Genomic DNA, 22,419 nt, shown 5'->3' on the forward strand with positions numbered 1-22,419 from the left:
AGATTTATTTTTAATTGGTAAATCTATTTACATTGAAAAAAATTATCGCAGCTGGATTGAGATTTCAATGAAGTGGAAAAATTAAAAGATAAAAGAGAAAGATGTCTAAGTGTTATTTTATCCTAGTATACTTCAGATATACATTGTTATTTTAACTCTGTCATTACTTTCTGTTGCCTTGTATTACTTCAGAGACTGAACAGAGAGGAAACATTAATAGTTGTGGTGCTTTATTATTAAACTGTGAAATTGGAGATAAGTTGCGCAGAAATATTACTGTTGCTGAGCAAATTACAAGGTTTAAAAAACCCAACTAAACACATTTCAGGATAGTTTGGTGAACCTTTTTTTTTGTTATCAATTTTGACATAATACAGTTGTTGAGTAGTTATCAATTCAGAGAAGACTGCAAGCCTCTGGGAGGTATTAGTGGAAAGATATATTTTGATATAACAATATTCTTTTTTTACTGTGAAGGAGCTCACTCTGTTGATTAAAAATATAAAAGGTAATTCAGTTAACTTCCAAATGCACAGTAGATGAAGTTGAAATAAACAGATTTTCCTTTATTATAGCAGTATTTGGTAGTATAAAAAATAGCAAGTTTTCAGATCAAAATACAATGTTTAGGTTGAGGAACAGAAAGCACTGCAGATGTCTGTGTATTTTTCCTATGTGTGCTATTTGTACATGCATTGTACATGCATCCCTGAGCAAACTTGTGGGAGAAAAATCTATCATTAAGAATTGAAGAAGATTCCAATATCTGGTTTGAGATATCTCTGTGCTAAGATGCCAGAGGATGGGAGGAAGATACCTAAAGCTTACCCTTCCTTGAATTTTCCCTTACTGTCAAACACAAGGTATTCAACCTAGTTTCTTTTAGAGTAGCCATACTGGGACACTGAAGCTCTGTTGATAACATTTGGATATTTTCCACATAATACAAGATGTTTAGGTTAGAAAGGTTGAAGAAGATATTATTTTTAACAATTTTTTACAAACTCCACATGATAGAAGAATGTCTTTTTTCTACAAGGACACTGTTTTTTCATAACCTCATTGTGGTTGGAATGTTATTTTTCATTTAGGGTCTAAGAAATGCAAAGTCAACATGCAAAATTAGGCAGCACTTCTTCCTTCACAATTTTTTTAGCTTACAATATCGATAATGAATTTTTCTACTAATTTATGTATTTAAATAGAAAAAAGTAACAATTTATTAGATATCAATACCTTTGTTTTCTATGTAAATTTGTTTTGTTTAAAAGCAATATTCTTGAATGTGTCATACTTTATTTTTCAAATATATTTTCTGCTCTTCCTTCCATGTACATTTTGTTTGAGCACTTGGCAATATAACACAGAAGGAAAATTTAACTTCCCTGTTTGGTCTCCAAATATGAAGAGAGCTGAGAGGAGAGCTGGCCTCTTCGTTCAGTCCAGTTCAGCAGGTTGCTTGATTTGCTGACAAATAAATGAGAAAAGAGAAGTGTAAAGAAAAAAATTGATACAAATATTTTACATAAAATCTAATTTGTATCATAGGAAAAGTATATCTTTGTCTTCTACATAAGCCAAGAAAGCCTTTAAACAACTATTCGTCAAAATTCTTATTTTTAATAGGATTGTGATAGGTAGATCTTTTTGTGTTAATGAACTTAAAGTACAAAGTGGCTTCCTTCACGTGTTAATATTGCTCACAGAGACAAGACCTGCTTTTTGTTCATCTCCTTCTGTCTTTACTGCTTCCTTTTCCTGGTGTCAGGGAAGCATCCGTTTTGATATCCAATGTTTCCAATAATCCAGTTTTTCATTATTTATCTTATTTAGTTCCACATTCTTCATATCAGAAGCATTTTGTTCTTCACAAAACATTAATATCAGTTCTATATGCCAGGAGTGCATATATTTGGAAAGAAATACTTCTTTAACTTTAAACATGATAACTTTCCACTACTTACAAGACGTTTATATTGTTTAACAACACTGACAAAACCTAATGTTATTCCTTCAGCAGGGGAGCAGGGATGGAGTGGGAGAACAAAGTGTAGGAGAAACGTGTTGTCTTGTTTTTAAGATTTCTAAATAAAACAGTTGTGTTAGCATGCTTTGATCCTTCAGATAACTGTTTGGTGAATCAAGGGGAGCTCAGGAATTTCTTTTATCTTTTTGCATCATTTAAAACCATTCTGAATTCGTTTTTCTGCCAGTTTGTTCCTTTATATAAGCACTAAATACCACATTATTAGGTTTTCCATCATATTGCTAAATGTAGATAATTAACAGAAAATTATGCATAGTCAGAGTAATGTTGCAGGTACTTTTATTCTAGTAAATAAGTCTTGCAAAGGACTTTTTAATGAGGAATTTAGCAATTACTTATTTTGGTATTAAAATGTAATGAGTATCTGTTTTCTTTTAGATCTGTTTGAGTGCATATTTCTATGATTTAAGCCACTCTGTGCATTTTATCACCTTAGCTTTTTTTCAGATTAATCAGCTTGTTGCTATAAATATTTTTTCCTGGTGTCATTTCCAAAAATTCTGCTAGTATCAGTAGAAAAGTAGACTTTGTAGAGGTAAATCTTCATTAAATGTTTTTACTCAACAATACAGTAATTTTTTTTTCTTTGTCTTGCCCTTATTCTGCTTCATTGTTTTCAGAAGTGCAAATAAATCCTGAATCAGAAAGCTCTTCATATTTAGAAAGAGTTCTTGGAAGTGTGAAGATGAGCATATGTGGAAGCATGCATAGCTGTGCTAAAGCAAGCCTAATCTCATACCTAATCCTGAAACGGATGCCCGTAAATTCATTAATGTATAAAAATGTGTGTTAACAACCTTGAGAGGTCTTTAGCTCGTCAAGCACGTGTCTTGTTACAATCTACCTTTGGTGCAGCCCAGTTCATTGGAATAATGTTAACTGATTTCTGTTGATGCCTTCTCCTCCTTACATTATTGGGAAAGGGTGTCACCAAAATACTATATACTAAGATCTAGCACCACTGCAGATGCAGTTTTAGCTGTATGCTTTCATCAGTGAAGGTGTTTTGTAGAGCTCAATCCTGAGTTTTGATCTTTTTACAAGCATGATTGAGAGGTGTGGGAAAGTATTTAGCACATTTCTACTGGGAAAGTTGCTGTTTATGTCACTGGATCGGTGTAGTTCCTCAAGAAAATGTGATTAGTTGAGTCACTCATTAAGTTTTATTGCATCTCCACTACGCTGAGATGTCAGTTCATGTTCTCAAAACAGTGTTCAGAAGCCCCATTCACTTGCCACATCTACACCTTATTCCTGAGAAGAGGCACAGATGTCGTCCCCTGTTTCTCCAAGCTGGAGTTGATGCTGGCATACTTCACAGCAGAGAGATTCACTGTATTCCTGTTCACTCTAAAATGGACACTCCACTACACTGTGGAGTGTAGTGCACTATTGAAATGATCTGCTTCTGGTTGAACACAAAGGCATTTTGCAGTCTACAGCACCCTCCTTCCTCTTCATCCTTTATGGAGCAGCACAGGAATTTAAATAAGGCCACATACAAGGAAAATTGTTTCTTTTTAGTGTAAACATTTAACTGACGGGAGAAAATCAGAATGTCTTAGTGACTGTCAGGAAATAGAAGCATAAACCCATGGTTTTTTTGATTATGATGTATAAGATTTACAGAATTAATGGACTTGCAGCCTAGTATTGATGTAAAAGAGAATGTCCTAAAAAAGAATTTTTTCTTAGGTTATTTGCATCATTTTCTTTGCCAAACTTTCTGATGTCTTTCCTCCTTTCAGCCACTGTATTTGATATTCACAAGATGTGTTATGTATGTTTTTCCATATGATGAAAACAAGTTTTGATTGAAATATTTTAAAAATATTTAGTAGAAATAATCTTTCTGGAGGAGCAACACTGCTTCATAGCTGGTCAGAAAATGGACTTTATCATAACTAGCTATTGAAATTTAAGTTTTTGGAAAGCATTTTATAATATATTTGTTACTGAAAATCCACCCATATACTTGAGCTTGAAAAATGCACTTTTTATTTTTTCCTGCTAAAGCATAACTTACTTTCATGGTGGAGTGTCAATGATATATTTGAAATGACACAAGGTAAAGTAAAAAAGTCTGAGTTAATCCTAAAAGCAATATTAAGTTATGAATGATGGTTCAGTCTCCTTCCTGAGTTGTCTGATAGCTTTGTTGATAGTCTAGATTCTGGGGGCATACTTGTACATACTTGTACAGATTTCGTATCAGGCCAACCCCCTTGTTTTGGCTAAAACAATGTGCACAGCACTAAACTCTACAGGGAGGAGACAGATTCTACTTAAAATATCAACAATCATGATTTTTTGATCTGACCACTTGTTTTCTTCACTTTGTTAAAATGAGCAGGGACAAGTCTATTCTTAGGTCCCGGCATCAGCAAAAATAAAAAGTGCTTAAGAAGAATTGAGTGTTACTAGAAGAGTTGTTCTATGTTGAAATTCTGAATCTTCCTCACTAGTAGAATAATTACTCTGCTCATCCTTTTCTTCTAACAAATGGAACACAACTGCTACCAGTTGTCCATTAATTGCATCCTTTTTATCAACTTTCAACTCTTTTTATTAAACTGTGATATGCTCTATTTAGTATATTATTCTGTAGATATGTTTCTTAGCATTCCCACTCAACAGATATTTATTTCTGTCATGCATGCATTCCTCTATCAGAGTGAGAGTGTGAAAGAACGTGTTGAGCAGTGTCAGATGAAGCTCATTGCTATTCTATCAGCATGACTGCGCTCCTTTAGGAGGGCATTCAATCCTTGGCATTCATTCCCTCACACTGATGTGATAACAGAATAAAAGAGCTTTACAGCTGATTGAAGTCAAGTAGTAGGGCCATTGTAAAGGCTCACAAGAAGATTACTGATGAATACTATTACTGCTGGAGGTTGGACTAGCAATTGTGCATGTCCATACTTTCTTAGAGTGCATAATGAAAGAGAGCATGTGTTAATAATTCTGAATTAGCTATGCTTTCCTTTCTTAGAGGGAAGATGGTGGTGTCCACTTTTACTTCAGAGTGCTAAGAATTATGTGATAAATGTTTACCAAGATCTGAGAAATCTTCATTTTTAAATGGTAATTGAAGCTGTGACTGTATTAGTTCTCTATTTCTGAATATCAGATTTGAGGAAATTGGGCATAATATTCTGCTTTAGTCTGGAATCAAAAGGTGTTTGGACACTTCAGGAATTAATGGAAATTCACAGTTTTTCCCATCTTTTGCACTGCAACGTTCTTGTTTTTCTTATGACAGGAGACAGATTGAAGGCTTTGAATTTTTTGCAGTACATGGAACATTCTTTGCTTATAAATGAAGCAGATGACTGAGATAAAGTCGAAGGCTCTACTGTGATTTAGTTTGGCTGAACGTTTTTGAAACAAAATACTTTGTGTCTGATTGTTTTTTCCTGCAGAGAGGGAGTGTATGGGAAAACATGACATCAAATGTTGTGCTTATAAGTAATGTGGAATATGAGATTAAAAAAACTTTGCAAGCAGACTTTGAAGTGCAAGAGGATAGTTCTTAACTACATGTACTACTACCTCGGACAAGATCCTGGATACCCAGTAGAAAACTTAGGTTGACCTGAGCTTTGAGGTGGGCTAACTCTTTCACTTGAAAGCATTCCAAAATGGTTTTTTGAATTGTTTAAAGGTTGTTTTTTATTAAGTAGAAGTTAGAATAATTATTTACTTTACTAGTCATAAAATTCTTTCTATTATGGGAGAGCAGAAGTAAGAGGAGTTTGTAGGCAACTCTACATTTATGCAATGCATCTTTGTAGGGTGGGTTTGCATTTGGGTTCGATTTCTGTCTTTGAGTGTCGCCCTGGCAAACAGTATAATGCAATAGGAATGGATCTACGGATAGAAACGTGATTCAGTACATGACTGAAAGTGAGAATGTATTTCAAAAGAATGCTTGCAGTCCAAACCAAAACACTGCAGTAGCTGTGTCATTCAGAAATGACTTTCTGAATCTTAGCAATCACTTGAGAGCCCTCTCTAGCCTCTACAGGATTCATTTCATCAAACTCTGTTTGCTTCCTGATCCTCTCATCAGTCTTTCTAGCTCTGGTTGGTACAGGCCCCCAGTTCTTTGCTGTAATTTTTCTCCTGATCTTCACTGTGGTCCCTGGAACTTTCCTTCCTCAGTTGTTCTGAAGGGAAGCTCCTAAAGGATCTCACTTTTCCTCTGCAGACATCATCCTGACCTCCTGGTGCCTGTTTTTGAAAAGGAATATAACACACACAAACTGAACATGTATAATTATCTTTTACAATACTCTTAAACTGGATCATCATAAATATACATATGATTACTGTACATTGTACTGTATGACCTTTAATATGTATTCCATTGTTTTTAAAAGATTAGGGTAATTACATGCTGTGGTTTTTTTGTCCTTTATCTGTCTTTGAGAACAATGGCAATAATTCTGTAGATTGTGTTGATGCCTCTAAATGAAAAAGGCATTATGAAAAGTAATAAATGGAAATGATGCCTTGAACTTATATTTGGTCTGAATTTGTTTCTAATGGAACTTTTATGAAACATAATAAATAGTATTGAAAATGCAAGTTTTATGTAGTGACTTAGGAAATAGTAATAATACCTTGAATAAGCTAAATAGATATGAAAAGCTATACAGCAGGTTTTTTGTGTTCTAGGCAGAAATGAATATTTGGGAGAGAAAACATGACCTAGTAGATAGGGCAATAGAGATAACACTTGAAATGCCTGGGCTTTCCTCCTTTTTCATTTAAATATAGTCAATTATTTTTCTCTTTTGCAAAAAGTTATGGATGAAAATTTCCAGATGACATCATGTACTGTTTTCTTTCCTTTCTGTAAAAGGAGATCAGATTTTTTTGAAAGTTTTGTATAAATTATTAAATACAAATCAGCTCAAAAAAGAACGTGTCTTCTGATTATTCTTTAATAAATTCTCATGCTGCTGAAAAATGTTCTTATACATTGTGAATGTTCCACAAAACGAATAGTAGCATTTTCATGATTGAGGCTTTAAGTTCTAATAGTCTTCCTGTTTGTTAAAAAGCAGGTTTTTCTTCTTTCTAATGGGATTCTTTTCTTGTTCATAGTAATTTGTCAAACCTGTGGAAAAGCAGTGTGTTAGTGGGAAAACAAATCAATCTGTCCTTTCTGAGAGGTATAAACAACTTTCATTAATGATACTTTTTTAAAGCTTAAATTACAGACAGAGGAAAGTTGACTCTTAGGTATGTTTTAACTTCATTTTAGTATTTAAGAAAAAAATTGTTTTTCTGGAGGTGATGTACTCTTGGTTAATTTTGAAACAAGCCAACACCTGCTTCTTAATAAAACATTGTCATAATTAAGAACTTTAAAAAAAATTGTTGGGTTTTTCCATAAAATACAATTTGAAATATGTTGTGTTTCATGACACTGTATCACTTTTTGAAGTTAAATATTTAAGTGCAGACTAAATTTTGTATGATTACAGTATTTTTTTTAAGTGTGATTATTAATATTATCTTTGAATACCTACTGTGTAAATTAGATATGTGATAAAGAGGTTTTTGGTTTTCTGACTTGTAGATCCCCTTCCTCTCTGGTATTGAGTCTTGTTTCATTACACGTGTATTCTTCGTGTCTCTTATTCTAACTCGGCTATGACTTTTTTTTTCCTTTTTGTTTTAAATTCTTTTTGTCTCTGGTCCTGTACCCATTATGGAAACAGAACTCTACAGTTCCTTGTAGGCTCTCAGTGAGCAGTGCTGACAACCATCCTTTGCACCTGTTTCCATAGTAGCAGTACTTGTCACTTTTCAGAAATGATTATTAATTTGGTTTATAATTTAAGTGCCCAGGGTTGCAGTGACTTTTCACAGCCTTCAAAGGCTGGCCACGCTATAGTGAGGTAACCTGGAAAATAAACAGCCCTAGAAATGTTCCTGATAGAGTCCTTGCTGTCTGAAAGTTACATGGCCAATGCAGATTCTTGAAAAGTGACCAGGATCCATGTTCAGTAGCTCATCACTAGTCCTGAGAATTGTAAAACTTCTGGAATCAGTTGCTTGTTGGTCACCACTGTTTCTATCCCTGCACCTGGACAAGCAGTTTCTGCATGGCTCTGGGAGTCTTTTCAATGTATAAGCTCTCAATATAACTTCATGTGAGCTGATTACTTCATTTTGCAGCTCGTGTTGCACAGTGCTTGTTTGGAGCACAGTTCTTCCAACTGTTAGCACTGTACTGCCTCTGTTTGGTTTGGAGTGAGCTACAGATGTTGTCAGTATGTGACGAGCTTCATCTTTCCACAGAACCATTCTGTTAGAGCAGAGATTTCAAACCAGTAAGTTTTTAATGCTACCCTGAAGAACAAGGTGTATAGAAAACAGTTTTCCAAAATGGTATTAGGTGGCCAGTACTGATCATCATAAAATCTCGGCTTGATTTTTTTTGCAAGGTATCTAATTGCATTAAATCTAGTTTATTTTATTTAATTTTTCTATATCCTTTGCCATTTTGATATTGATTTAGGGTGTTTGGGAATCAAGGAATCACTACATACACAAAATAGATGAGGATGAGTAAGCTGTGTCAAAAATCTTGTAGCTGTGTACCAAATGAAGTTGTATTTGCAGGTTAAATTATTTCCAAGATATTAAAACATTGGCATTGATTTAAATTTATGCTTGAACATACAGCTTTACATCCTTTTTCCCACCATTTTGGAATATATTTTAGTCAGATTTTAAAGTCTAAAAGTTCAGGGTCTTCAGTGTTCATTGCTGTAAGCAGAATCATGTAGGAAAAATTGGTTTAATTAATTTGAAAAATATAAAGCTGAAGGACAAATGCATTTACGTATTGATGGTACATCTTTTAATAGATAAATATTTTAGTTCACAATTTGGGTAGATAATATTTGTTTAGTTTCTGTTGTAATTTTCTAGAGGCTGAATTGTTATTTTGCTACATATTTGTTCCTTTCACATTCATTTTGTTGATAAAATTCATCTTGAAGCCTGGTAGCATGATTTTTTTATGATTGCCTTTTTGTTGCCTGTTACAACTTAATAAAAGAGATTTGAAGAAAATTGTATGTAAGTATTTTTTTTTAATTTTAAAATAGTAGAAAATAAATCCAATAAGAGTCACTTATAACCGCAGTAGGTACTCTTTTAAAGGCTTGAATAAAATAAATTGTAAAATGCTTCTGAAATTTGGAGAGATGCTTAGGAATCTAATGCAGTATGCAGTGTCCAGGTTGTTTCAGTGGGACTAGTATTATGCTTTTAAATTATTTGGTCAATAGTTTTCAATTAAGGAGTTTGCAGAAGTACTATAGCAGATGTTAACTGTGAATTTCAGCTGAAGATTCTGTGTTCAGTCAAAAAAACTCTGCCAGAAAGCTTTTCTTTGGATCAGAGCTGTCTTCCTATCTTGAGCTGCTTAAGGTTGGAGGTAGTGATTAGGGCAATCTGGTTCGCTTTGTCATCTGTCTCAAGCTCCTGGTGCTGAAGACTCAGTTATTTAAATGTCAACACGTATTAGTGGAGAGTTGCTCGCAAAAACTGATGGAAAGAAAACAGCAAGTCATGTTTATTGACAGCAATAAGAGATTTGAGTAACTTAAACTTCACAGAAGGGTGATGGCATGTCAAATGGGCAAAACATGAAGCAGAGCAAGTTAAGTCAGACTGTCTGTGGAAAAAGCTGTTGTAGAGCAAGATCTTTTCAAGTTATTCACCTGTGCCGTATCTGTGATGGAGTAAGGTTTTCCAGAAAAAAACCCCAATGCATTATTGGTGATATTAGAATTAATACAGTTGTATGCAGATGATAATATCTTAAAATTTATCTCACATTCTGCCACTTTTTTTTTCATTTACACTGCTAATGGATATTCTTGTAGAATCTTTTCTAACAAAATGGCTGCTAGGAAAGCATTGGTGCTTAATGTATGATGCACCTGAGATGGAGAAAAGTATGAGTGTTACTATTGTAATGATCTCGTAAGTGCTCAGGGCTGTTCAGGGTCAAGATAGAACTTTCAGTTTTCCAAGGTAAGAATAGTAGCATCAGAGGTAACCTCTGGAGAACCCTGATAAAGCAGACTGCAACTCTATGGGTGTTGCCATTCCCACGAGTCTTTTGTTTCATGCTACTGTCTTCAATCAATGGTCTGGTGTGAATTATTATTAGCGCAGACTTTATCTTGATCGTTCTGCTGTTGATTGCCAGCATCTTAAGAAGATTCAAATCAAAGAGCTTACCTTGATTCAGTGTCCTGAAAGATATTTAACTACTGGGCAGGGTGTGGCATCCATGGAGACATTTAGCATCTTCAGAACCATAGTGTTATTCACGGGAAATATTTTTGCTAAAGCTAATAAAGGCAATTGTATGTACTCTCATTCTGATCAGAGTTCAGCAAAGCTGCACCTGATCATCACTATTAATTCTTTGTGTGCTAACCAGTTGGTGGATGGGGATAGAAGTGGTCTGAAGAGTATTTTTTGGATTAGCTTGGGAAGTCTTTTGTATTAACAAAAGAAGCAGCTAGTCTTATTCATCCAGATAAGATCAAGCTCCTGGCAGTAGCTATCAAGTATTTAATGAATTTAATTAAAATTCGTGCATTATTAACATTTCCAGCTGTGATATTGAGTGACTAGCAATTTTCAGATACTTGGAATGAGTAATGCCATTGCCTTTTCAGTTGATTTTGACATCAGCCCTTTTATAAACCTGCAGTTTTGCACAATCACTGCTGTAGAGCCTCTGTGCTGGACGTAGCTGAAGAGCAGCTGAATTATGTTTTCAGATGTTGTGTTTTTTCTCTCTTTTAATCAGACAAGATGTTGCTGCATTCAGCAACTGCCTACTTCAGCTTCTGTGTCATTATTAGTATGTTTTAATAGAAGCCGAATGAAATGTGAAGCATGCAGTTCAAGGAATGTTGTAAGCAGTTATATGATCACAAAAAGCTTGGTGTAATTAGATCTTCATCATGAAGCAAGACTGAACATTCAGGCAAATTTCCATCCTTAGGCAGTGACTGATTCAGATAGTGTTGCTCTCCAAGGAAGCGGTATTTTCGTGAATAAGATTTTTGCCAGCCAGCAAATGGAGGAAAATACCAGTCCCAATTATTCCCAGCCTCAACAGGCTGATCAGAAACCAGATACTGGTGATCAGAAGTTAAGGATTTTGTTGCTAGTTTCTAGTTTGTAGAATGTAATGTGGTTTAATGATGAGAGAAGGGGATGGAAATGGCCAGTGATGTGTCTTGAGTATCTTTGTAATGCCTGTGCTAGAGAGTTAGATGATGTTCTTGACTCTGTGTCATGAAGTTGACTCTGTTGTGACTAAGCTTGTAAAGATTAACTTGGAAAACAGGAAAGGAAGGCAATGGTTTATGTTGATTACTAAATACCTTCTTGGTATTTCCATTTACCATCTTAGTCAACAAGACCACCTATTAGAAAACATATAACTGAATGTGATACACATATTTCTTCATTCTCAGTGCTAATGATATGTTTTTTGAAAGAAAGAAAAAATAGTTGGAATAGTTTGCTTGAAAATTTATTTGTTGTTAATATTAATAAGAAAATAGTTTTTTCTTAGGCCATACAAGTTTTGGTATAGTCATTTTATGTTAAAAATCTAATAAGAAATCTTCACAAAACTTCTAAACATTATGTTGATGTAGTCATTCCCTCAATTTACAGAAGTGGGAATTTGAGGATTTTAGAGTTTCTATTTGCTGAACAAGAATTCAGTAATATCTTTGTTGGATTGTTTAATATGCTTTAATCAAATGACCAGTAATATTTTGTATAAGAGTTAATTGCACCCAAACTATCAACTTTTGTCCAGAAGGGCACGAGAACCTCCCTATCTGGAAGTGATGTATGTGGCTTAAAACATACTTAATGAGAGGATGTCTTTGAATTACGTGTTGGCAGTGTGTCAGTAAGCATATTCTTATTATTTGATAAGAATGTGGAATAAGCAACCATTATTTTTTAATACTGTTACTTAGGTTTTGATTTTGTCTTTCAGTATAAATATGTGATATATACATGTACAGTTATTAAAATTATTTTTTTCGGTTGTGAAATGGTGAGCTAACACTTTTCATAAGTCTGCTTTGAAGTATTAATTTAATAACTTTTATTAAAGCTAAAGCCAAATAATCAAACAATTCTAGTTTGAAATCCATGAGCTAAAAGCTCTAATGATTGTCTTGAGCATGTATTTCAGCAAATGTGATAATCAATGAATATCTGCAGAAAAGGATAACATTGTGTTCTTTTTAATGAAGTAACAATTTCATACAAAAAATTCAACAGTACCACTGCTTAGAATAAAGGGATACATGTAAATGAGGCTAGTACTGAAATTATATTTAAACAATGCTGACAGTTCTTCTATTGTGCCCATTAATTAATTTCTCAGCATCAAGGTTCTCTGGAAATGAACTGTAAAAATAATTAAAATGATACATGAGGTAAATAATTTAGAAATTCAAAGGGTGAAATAGGTAATTATTTTAGTAAATATTAGTCATACTGCTTAAATGTGCTCCTTTGCCTTTTAAAAGCAGGTTACTGAGGAAGTATGACCTGGTTTTGATTCACATGATGTGCTGAAGGTCTTCTCGCAGGTGGAAAAGTTGCCATGTTCTTTTTTAGTCAATTGTGCCTGTCCCTATTTCAAATCAGTAGTCTGCTTAAAGCAGGTTAACATTTATGTAAACATATTTTGCCTTACAGCAAAGTACTTCAGATTTAAATCGGTTGCAGCATATTTTTGCTAATGATCTGGATTTAGTTTGTGCTTTGTAAGTTAAATCGTATCTTTTAAGTTGAATGCTGGAAATAAAAGCAGTGTTGATTTTGGTGTAACACAGCTTCCCTTGTTTTTCCACCACATTTTTAGCTAACTAATTGGCATCAAGTCACTACTTGAGATGGAATTTAAATGTTTAAGTTCAAATTAGGTTAGTGGTTTCAGATAGAATTAATAGGGTCTTAATTAGAAGGAAACTTCAAAACAAATTTCTTTCCAACTGGATAATCATGTCTGAATAATTGAAGCCTAACTTTAAGCCTAGCTTAAAATAAAAGAAGCCTTTGCTGCTTTCTGTCATTGAATGATGAAACAAAGATTAGATTTAAATTTTGGTATCCGAAATGTGCATACCTTTGAAAATATTTTGTCTGGAGCTTTTCAATTAAATCTACCCTGTAACCTATTAAAAAAGAAATAGCCTGCAGCTTTTAGGAAGTGCTTTCTTCAACTTCACCTATGTCTGGGAGGCAACCAGTCAGTCACCTTTGGGTTTATCCTCACCCTACTGCTCCTCCGCCTTTCTGTAACAACTCAGTTGGTACTTCCATAACTTCATGCGTGCAAGAGGGATTTCAGGTTTAGGTGGGGGAATTTCTGGGAGATAGCTAGGGGGTTAGACTTTTCAAGCATGTGGAAGTTTTTGAAAAGGCTGTTGGTGGTGGTGTCTTCTCATATCCTCTTAACAGCTCTTATGATCTGACTGCCTAAGCCTTTTGCTGAGGAAAATATTTGGAACTAAGGGGTGTAGATAAGTGTGGGCTTCAACTTTATGTGCATTCAAGAAACAAAATTAATTGTATGGTTGTGTTTCATGCTGTTAGAGGAAGTAAAGGGTATAGTGATGTTCACTGTTAATTACACAGAGATTCACTGCTTTGAGTCATTGCACTGCATCATGGTTTGGTAAGATAATTAGGAACCATATTAATGGCTCTAACCAAAATACTTTGTTCTCTAATACATCAGCTGTGGTGAATGAAAGAAAGTATAACTGTAAGTAATCAACTATTCTCTAAAACCTAAACAGTGTGAATTATCTATTGTTATTGATGAGGGCTTATAATGTTACGTGGCTGTTACTTGTTAATGCACTAAAACCAGCCTGGAGGATTTCCATTAGCTCTTGCTGCTGGTTCTCCTGTTCTGGTCACCAAACAAGTTTGGAGTTTCAGATCTTAAAAACATAGAAGTAAACTTTGCAGAAAGTAATTTTTTTTCTACTAGAGAAGCCATAAATATGTATAATAGATTTGGGGTTTATATATCATCCCTCAGCATTATGTTCTTTGTTGTTATCTAAAATGGCAGCGATTGATCTATCACTGGTAGAATTCACGCTCATGTTGCCACGTCCGTGGTTTTGCTATGTTCATCATAGTCATAACTAGTAGGTGAAATGAAAGTTGTTTGCCTTTGCCTTGTAGAAGTTCAAAGCAGCAGATTAGTTCCTCCAGTAAGTACAAAGAACAACTCGTGGTCACTCTTCACTGCAGATGCGAAGAGGCTTATTAACATGGGAAATTAGAGAGAAGAAATCATTATGCTTTTTGATCGTTTTACTAAACATAATGCTTCTGTGTCTGTCTGGGTTCTTTTCAAAGTAGTTTTGGAAATAAGTGTTGCAAAGTGTTCTCTTTGTGTGCAGTGCAGCATCCTCTTGTATTTGTATTGAAGGCATTCTCCAAGAAGACTGCCTTACTCCACTTTCTTCTGTAAATACCCAATTCTACAAGAAAGGATGGTAGGGGAGTTGCATAAGAAGCTCCATTCATTTGCTGAGATCGAGCAACATTCCTGTGTGCGAAGGTAATAAACCACCACGCATGAGGAGAAAAATAACTGTAAAGGAAAATCACATTTCTGTATTGGATGTGAAGGTACCTCATTGAGTGAGAATCTGCTTGACATCCTAGTCATGACTGAACTCTTTAAAAACTTCGTGGTGAATTCTTTAAATGAACCAAATGAGAAACATTGATTTCCCTCCCCACAAACACACTCCAGTTTATTCTGGAAAAAGTAGGAAAAAAAAGTCAAATACCCACTTGACATTTTGAATTGTATTTGAATTGAGCATATTAGCAAGTGAAGAGGGGAGTAATTTAAACTCCATTCTCAAAATATAAGGTAATGTGGAGATTTATATGAAAGATGGTTCTTAAAACTAAACAGTTGAAGAGTAGATAAATCAGGTAAATTATCACTATCATCCATTTATATTTGATATTGATTAATATTCTTAACATGAATTTTGCATGCCATATGGAGCATTCTAACAGGGCAAGATATTGATCCAAAAAAAATCCAGCAATGGTCTATGTTCTTCATGGCTGGGATTTCACAGTAGAGATTTATATCACGAGTCATCTTTTAGGAACTGTTGCCAAGTTGGTGTTGACTAAATCAGAGGGGCCAATTACTAAATTGTTATGAAAACTGATCTTCACCTATTTTTCAGCATAAATTTACCAAATCTAATAGAACATTGTAAAATACATAATTTTTTTGAACATGCCTAGCAGAAGTAGGAAATGTGAACACTGTTCTTGTAAAGGTTTTTTTTAAAATAGCTCTTCTATGAGGGACTTAGTGAGCTCTAAGGATTGAAATAATAATTTTTGCATTGTGTTTTGGCTGTGACAGGTACTTCTAGCTTACTGTTATGACCTGGAAATGTTACTTTCCGTTACAGATTTTGAAGTGCTACAAAATGTGTTTGGATCAGATTTTTTTAATACAAAGATCAAACCAACCCATACATTTTCATGTTAATTGATGGATGTTTGCATTATACTTGTAAGCCTTACCTATAAGTGAGGGTGTATTTTGGTTTTGGTTTTTTTTTTTTTAAACATAAAAGATCCAATTTCCTTGCTGTGTTTATTGTGAGATTAGATTAATCTTAGACAAGTGCTCTTGGTCACTTATTGCTTTTAGGATCATCCTCTTGGGAATAGTCGTAGTGAAGCAAAAGTAATGTCAGAAGACAATCCAAAATGTGCATACTCAGCAAAAATAAGTGGTTTAATAGCTATTTTTACATATAACTGTGAAAAGCTTTTTAACATGTATAATGACTAAAATATAAATTTTAGCACTACTGAATAATCAAAATTTCATTATATAACTGACTATAAAACTGGCAGGCCAGGAGAAGGTTATAATCCTACGTGAGTTGGTGGGTTGCTGTGTACAGTAGAAATTGCTGCAGTCCTCAAACTATTCCAAGATCTTTTAGAATGACAAGATTAGGTTGACTTCAATTCAGTGTTCTCTAAGCTTAATCTTAATGTTCTTTCAACATGACTAAATATGTCCTTTTAAGAAAGTGTTGTCATGATTTTTGTGGTGAGAAATCACACCTCACAAAGCTTTAAGAACCAGTGAACACATGTTGATGTAGAATACTGAGATTGCTGAAAACAGTGAAGAAGGTTCTTCACTAAAGGTCATTAAAGGAGAAATACAGCTGTGGAATTCAAGGGAATGCCCTTGAATAATTGCCTGAAAGATAGAAAACAGATGGTAAGAACAAGCAGACAAGTTTCAAAATTAAAGGATATAACGTCATTCTTTTAGAATTTGTTGTGAGGCTTAAGCTCTTTCTACTGAAGAGATTAAAAAGGGATACAGGAGCAAGTGAGACAGCAAAGTTTGCTGGCAACACCATGTTACTAAGAGTAGTAACGGTGAGAGGTGGACAGCAATGAGTCACGTGTTGCTGTTAACAATCAGGCGTAAATAACAGGTGAAATTCCATGTGGAGAGATATGCAGTGGTATTGTGCGTTTGGACAAATCCAAGCTTTACTAGTATAACTATGGGCTTCAAGGTAGATTTCTACAGCCGAGAGCGAGAGGAAAATATGAGCTCAAGTAACAGTCAAGAATGGAAAAAGAAAAAAAAAAACACCAAAGGCTAGGAATTACTGGGAAAGAAAAGGAGAAAAAGGCAGCATTATTCAGCTACAAGAGTAATGTTCTTTAGGCAACTTACATGCTGTATATAGTTTGGACCTTATTTCAAAATCAGAAAATTGCAGGAAAAGATACTTAAGAAGGCTGAGCAAAGATGGTGGAACTGGTACATGAAGGACAGTGGAATAGACAAAAAAATTCCAGTCCGCAAAAGAGAAGGAAATATGAATGGACTGAAGAAAGTGAACAGGAGTCGATCGTTCATACTCTTTCAGTGCAATAACTGAACTATTTTGAATGAAATTAGCAGGTCTTAGGTTTAAAACAGACATGATATGTAGCCTGCACTTGTGTTTTGGAATTCTTTGCCACAGGACTTAGTGATTTACCAAAAAGCTTAGAGTCGCAAAAAGATTTAGGAAAACAAGTGAACACAAATCCATTAACACCTATGTGAGCATGAAATCTTTGAAAATTGGAAGTGTGTTCTGGAGAGGTACTGCTGTATGCTTACTCTCCTATGCTCTTAATCATCTGCTGTTGATCGTTCCTGGTGGCAGGCTAGTTACTGTGGTGGACCTCTCTCTGGTCATCGTGCGTTTCTTCTCAGATTAGAACTTCAAGTCTCAGTTTTGACAGTGCATTGAGTCTGTGCCTAGGAAGTCAAAGGTCCTGGCTGACTGAAAAGGCAAAACATATTCCACTTTTCCCTGATGTTCATGTACTGGCTTCTTTCTCTTTTTCTTCCATAGATTGCTTGTATAATTTGGACAAAAATATTTAAATCTCTTTTCATCTCTGCTATCTGCTCTCTCTAATGCAGTAGAAATGGAGGTGCTTAAAGTTGCTTTATTTGTATGTAATAATCATTGAGTGTTTGGAAGTCCTTGTGTCTGAGACATTGTTTGAGTGTGAAATGTGGTAGTTTAGTACCTAACCCTGGCAAAACTTCATAGCTTTAATAATGCTGAGTACTTAAGTAATAATCATGTTATTGTATTTACTTTATCAACAAATATAATAGCATGAGGTGTTACCCTCCCTAAATCTTAAATTATCCAGGATGTGGGAGGCAGCTTAGACTAATCACTGACTAGACAATAATCAGTCTAGTCATACAACAAAATTTGCATTCTTTCAGTGATTGTGTAATTCAAGAAGTTTGAGAAGTTCAATATAAAGTACGCCTTTCATTTCAGCTACAGAGGAGATACAGCATTTGCGGGGCAATGAGATATTTGTGATGTTAACATTCTAAATGATTTTTATTGATAATGACAGATGGTTCTTAGATAATGTGCTCTGAATTGTCTGTAATATGTTCAGAATAAGTCTTCTGGAAGGTTGTACATCTGTCTTGAGATCTTTTACTAACATATTTAAATCAAAGTCATTGTTTATACTTGATTTTAAATAGGTTTTAGCTGGTAGTCTACATTTCTGTACATTTAGAGATCAAACTGTTTGTAACTCCAAAAGCTACAAATGGAAAAGTATAATAGGTAGCAGGTGTTAGAAAAGGCAATTATGCATTAGCTGTTTTACTCAATTTCTAAAACTGTCTAAAACTATCCATTGGAAATACTTTGTACCTAAACTTATCTCTGAAACGTGATGAATTTTTAAATCTGTAGGGGATATGCATTTTTTCTCTAATGAATTGCATATTTAAACCTATTTGGTTTCATTTTAAAAAGCTGAAGAAAATTGCATTGGTGGAAAAAAAAAAGTAGAACAAAAAAATCACAAGACAAAGTACTTGTTCTTATATAATTCCTGATAATTTTTCTCGAGTTCCTTAGAAAAATTTTCAGTTTTCAGAATTGCAGTTCTGGGCATTTTTGCTTTTAATTGTTTTTTAAGCTATTTATCTTGACCTTTTATGGGAGAATTTTCTGTTTTAATTGATAATAGAATGAATTCTTAGGTTTAAAATCAGAATCTTAGATTATTATCAGAAAAAGAGAGTACTTGGATGATCTAATTTGACTACCTATGCAATATGGTTTTGTGGGTCACTATAAGAGAGAGCAAAATAAACAATTTTGCCAACAACTACTGTAAATTGACTTTCAAAGTTAAAATGCTGCTTTCAGATAGATTTATTTAAACCTGTCTCCTTCTCCCATGTGCTTTTCAGGAAATTATGTAATGTTGGAGGGGTGAGGAGGTGTAAGGAGAATTAGTATATATTATTATGAAACCAAGTTCCTCTCAGTTCTCTCTTTCTTGCTTATATCATGTAATTAAAGTAGTCTACACCTTTATTATATTTAGGTGGGGTAACATATAATTCAATACATCAAATATCCTGATTAACAATTGTTATTTGAAGTGAACTTTTTCTACCTACAGGCTATTCAGTCTTTCTACTTCTTCATCTGCAAAAATGGTCTTACTTTTTCTTATCTACCCTCTGCAGTAATTCTGTACTTTATCTGTTCAGCAATCTCAATCCAGCTTTGTTTGCCTTCATCTCACAACCATCATTTCTCTTCTTCCCTGCTTTTCTCTTTGATTACAAATGCTGAGGCTGGTGCCAGGTTTTTCAGTTATGCATTAGATCTGTAGTTCACACAGATCACAGTTCATCATGTAATGGTGAACTGGGCTGGTTCTTGCTCTGTCAGAAAGTCTTCACTGGTGACAGCTCACACTTCAGGGTGGGCTTCTGGAAAGTGTGTTGATGTTTTCTTGTACAGACTGTGGACTTAAACACAGTCTGTTTTCATTGGACGTTACTTCCCTGTTTCCTTCCAAATTTGAAGAAAGGTGATCACTTATGAGATTATGTTGTATGTCCCAAAATAATAGAAACTTCATGTATGATTAAAGGCTACTACATTAAAGAGCATTTTTAAAATTCATGTTAAAAGTGAGAAAGAGGTTGCAGTTCAGGCTGAGAAAAGTAGACCATAAGTACTGTTTTTATACTTAATTTTTAAAATTTTAAAATATTTTTCTTATTTTAGAGATGAAAGTTTATAAAATATTATCAAAGGCTGAATTTAAAAGAAATACTTCCTGTTCTGTGAAATTATTTACACAATATGGTAGGAGGAGGTTTGTTTTCTTAGAGTTAGCTCCTTGCATTTTTCAGAGTTGTGTTAGATTATTTAAATATTGTCACATTATTGTCTGACATGAGAAGTGGAAGCAGCAATTGGCTTACAAGTATGTCTTCTTGAGATACTATTCTATGCTTTTATATGTATTAACTTTCCATCCCAAGAGAAATGTCAACACTGAAGTAAAAGACATGGATTTTTCAGTAGAACGGTACTGAGTACATGATTCTGTAAAATGATAACTTCAGTATTGTAAATTGGACTTTACTTTGATTTTCTGATTAAGACAAACTCTAGGGAGAAGTTTAGTTAAAATTACCATATGCTTTCTTTCTCCTGGGATTTTACAATGTTATTTGAGTGTTTTCCTAGAGTAGGAAACATATCACAGGATTTTATAACCCAAATATATCTTCTCTGCTTCTAAAATTAGCTAATTCTTATTTTCAGTTCCAAGCACACTTTTAAACTTAAATCTTCCCTCCAAATAATTGGCATTATTTGTTTTCTCAATTCTTACCACTTTGGTGGACCAGATGATCTGTAGTTTCTGTAGCTGTTAACAAGGTGTTTGTACAACCCTCTTGTAGTACACTGCTCTTTTATCAGGTAAGGGTAGAGGAGAAGGAAAAGTAGCAGGGGAATACTTTTCCTTCTCCCCTTACGATAGCAGGGAAGTTTTAGCACATATTTTAATACCATGTTCTTCTTTGTTAAATAGCAATAAAATAGATATTTTATAGGTGTTATGCTTTACATAAGAAGTTGTTTCAGTTCACTTTACTTGATCAGAATACTCTATTTTTCTAAAGAGTAAACTGCAGTTTTGAAATGCCAGCAGAGAATATGAAAAAACTTGCTATATTTTAGAAGTGCTATGATTAGATCTTGTAAATTATATAGATATCAGCATTTAAATATCTCTACATTTGCCAGATTATGTAGTTTAATTTTATAATTATTATTTTTAAATTTTTAAATGAGATTTTACATAGCACCAGTTCAGTCATCACATTGATAATTTAATATCATAATTATTTTTTCAGTTCTCAGTGGTATAGAAAATAAAAGCTAAGATTGATTTGGTAGTATGAGAAAACTTAGTGATGTCTTTTAAAAATAGGATCACAAATATTTCTGGACTCTTAGGTATATTTATAAAATACTAATTTCTAGAGGGAATTTTATAAAGTGACAGATTCTACTGACTGGAACTAAACCGAAGGCTGCAGATCTGAATGCAAAACTAAATTGTAAATGTTTCATGTTACAATGAATAGATTTTTTCCTTTAGTGAAAACCTCTAATTCAGTTGAATATAGAGCAAGCTGTTTATTTTTAAAATGCTTAATAATTCCCTGTAGCAGAAATTATAGTTCAAAAGCTACTACTGGTAATAGAGTTTGCTTCTAGTAATGGAGATGAAGCATTATGTTCATGTCACAATGTTGAGCTGGACAGTACCATATTTCATGCTATATATAACCTAATGGGTAACACCAGAAATGGAAAACACAACAGTAAAGAATGAATTTAAATGTGAGAAATGGATGCATACCTCACCTCCATCCCTGTTATAGATAATAGTTATCAATAGGTTTGGCATAGATGAAATGCAAGCATGTTTGTGATACAAAGAGAGACAGATATAGCTGACATTTGTAGTTAGTAGTGAATGTCATAAAAATACCCTTGGAGTATATAGTGATCAAAAGTATTATTATTTGTGTTTTGAAAGGATAATATATTTTTATTTTTTCCAGTCTGAACCAGAGGGTTTTTCTCACTTCCATTTGTACGTCTGTGCTGCCTTCCTTGTCAGGTGGAGGAAAGAGATCCTGGAAGAGAAAGATTTTCAGGTAAGTGAGGGGAATATTTTTTCAAGCACAGGGTGGTATTTCTTAGATTTACCTTCCTAACATTACTTGGGGATGAATTTAAGACAAATAGTAGCAATTGCAGCAAGACTGACAATGTCTTACTGTTAGTTAGAGTTGCTCCGAAACTGTTGGGCCTGAGGTGATGTACTATAAGCTGTAGGAGATGTATTTTTTTTGTCCACTCCGGGGGAAAAAAAAAATATCTTGTTTTAACTGAGGCAGACTTTGAGTAGATGATTTCTGGAGGTGCTGTTACCTTGATATTTCACAAAGAGATTTTCTGAAAAGGTAATTGAATTTTTTTTAATCTTAAATGCATCACTGAAGTATTTATTTATAATTTCTCATCTGTGTAATATAACAACTTTCTCTAACAAGGTCATGTTCATTCTTTCAAAAAAGCTGGGCAAGCAGTCTCTTAAAATAAGGAGACTGTTTTTCAGTAGGAAGTAAAAGGATTTCAGGCCCCTACACTTCAAAACCTTACAGTTTTCCAGCAAAGAGCATATCAGGAAGTTGCTTAGAAGAGGATTTGAATATGTGAGGTAGGCAGATCATTTGCATACATCTGTAGAAGTTCAGTTATTTTTGTGAATTGGTGACAGTTCACTTTCATAGAAAAGTTTATACTGGATTTTATCCT

At 34.1% G+C, this 22,419-nt stretch overlaps 1 protein-coding gene across 2 annotated transcripts in view; it reads left to right on the plus strand.

Moving 5' to 3' along the window:
- Positions 1–22,419, plus strand: part of TBC1D22A (TBC1 domain family member 22A) — a 159,375-nt gene that overhangs the window by 105,833 nt on the left and 31,123 nt on the right. For both annotated transcript variants that reach the window (XM_032688434.1, XM_032688435.1), the window contains exon 12: positions 21,660–21,755. In XM_032688434.1, coding sequence (XP_032544325.1) covers positions 21,660–21,755 — 96 coding nt within the window. The remainder of the gene's footprint in view (positions 1–21,659; positions 21,756–22,419) is intronic.

This window comes from Chiroxiphia lanceolata, chromosome 5, assembly GCF_009829145.1.
Source record: "Chiroxiphia lanceolata isolate bChiLan1 chromosome 5, bChiLan1.pri, whole genome shotgun sequence".
Classification (NCBI taxonomy): Eukaryota; Metazoa; Chordata; class Aves; order Passeriformes; family Pipridae; genus Chiroxiphia; species Chiroxiphia lanceolata.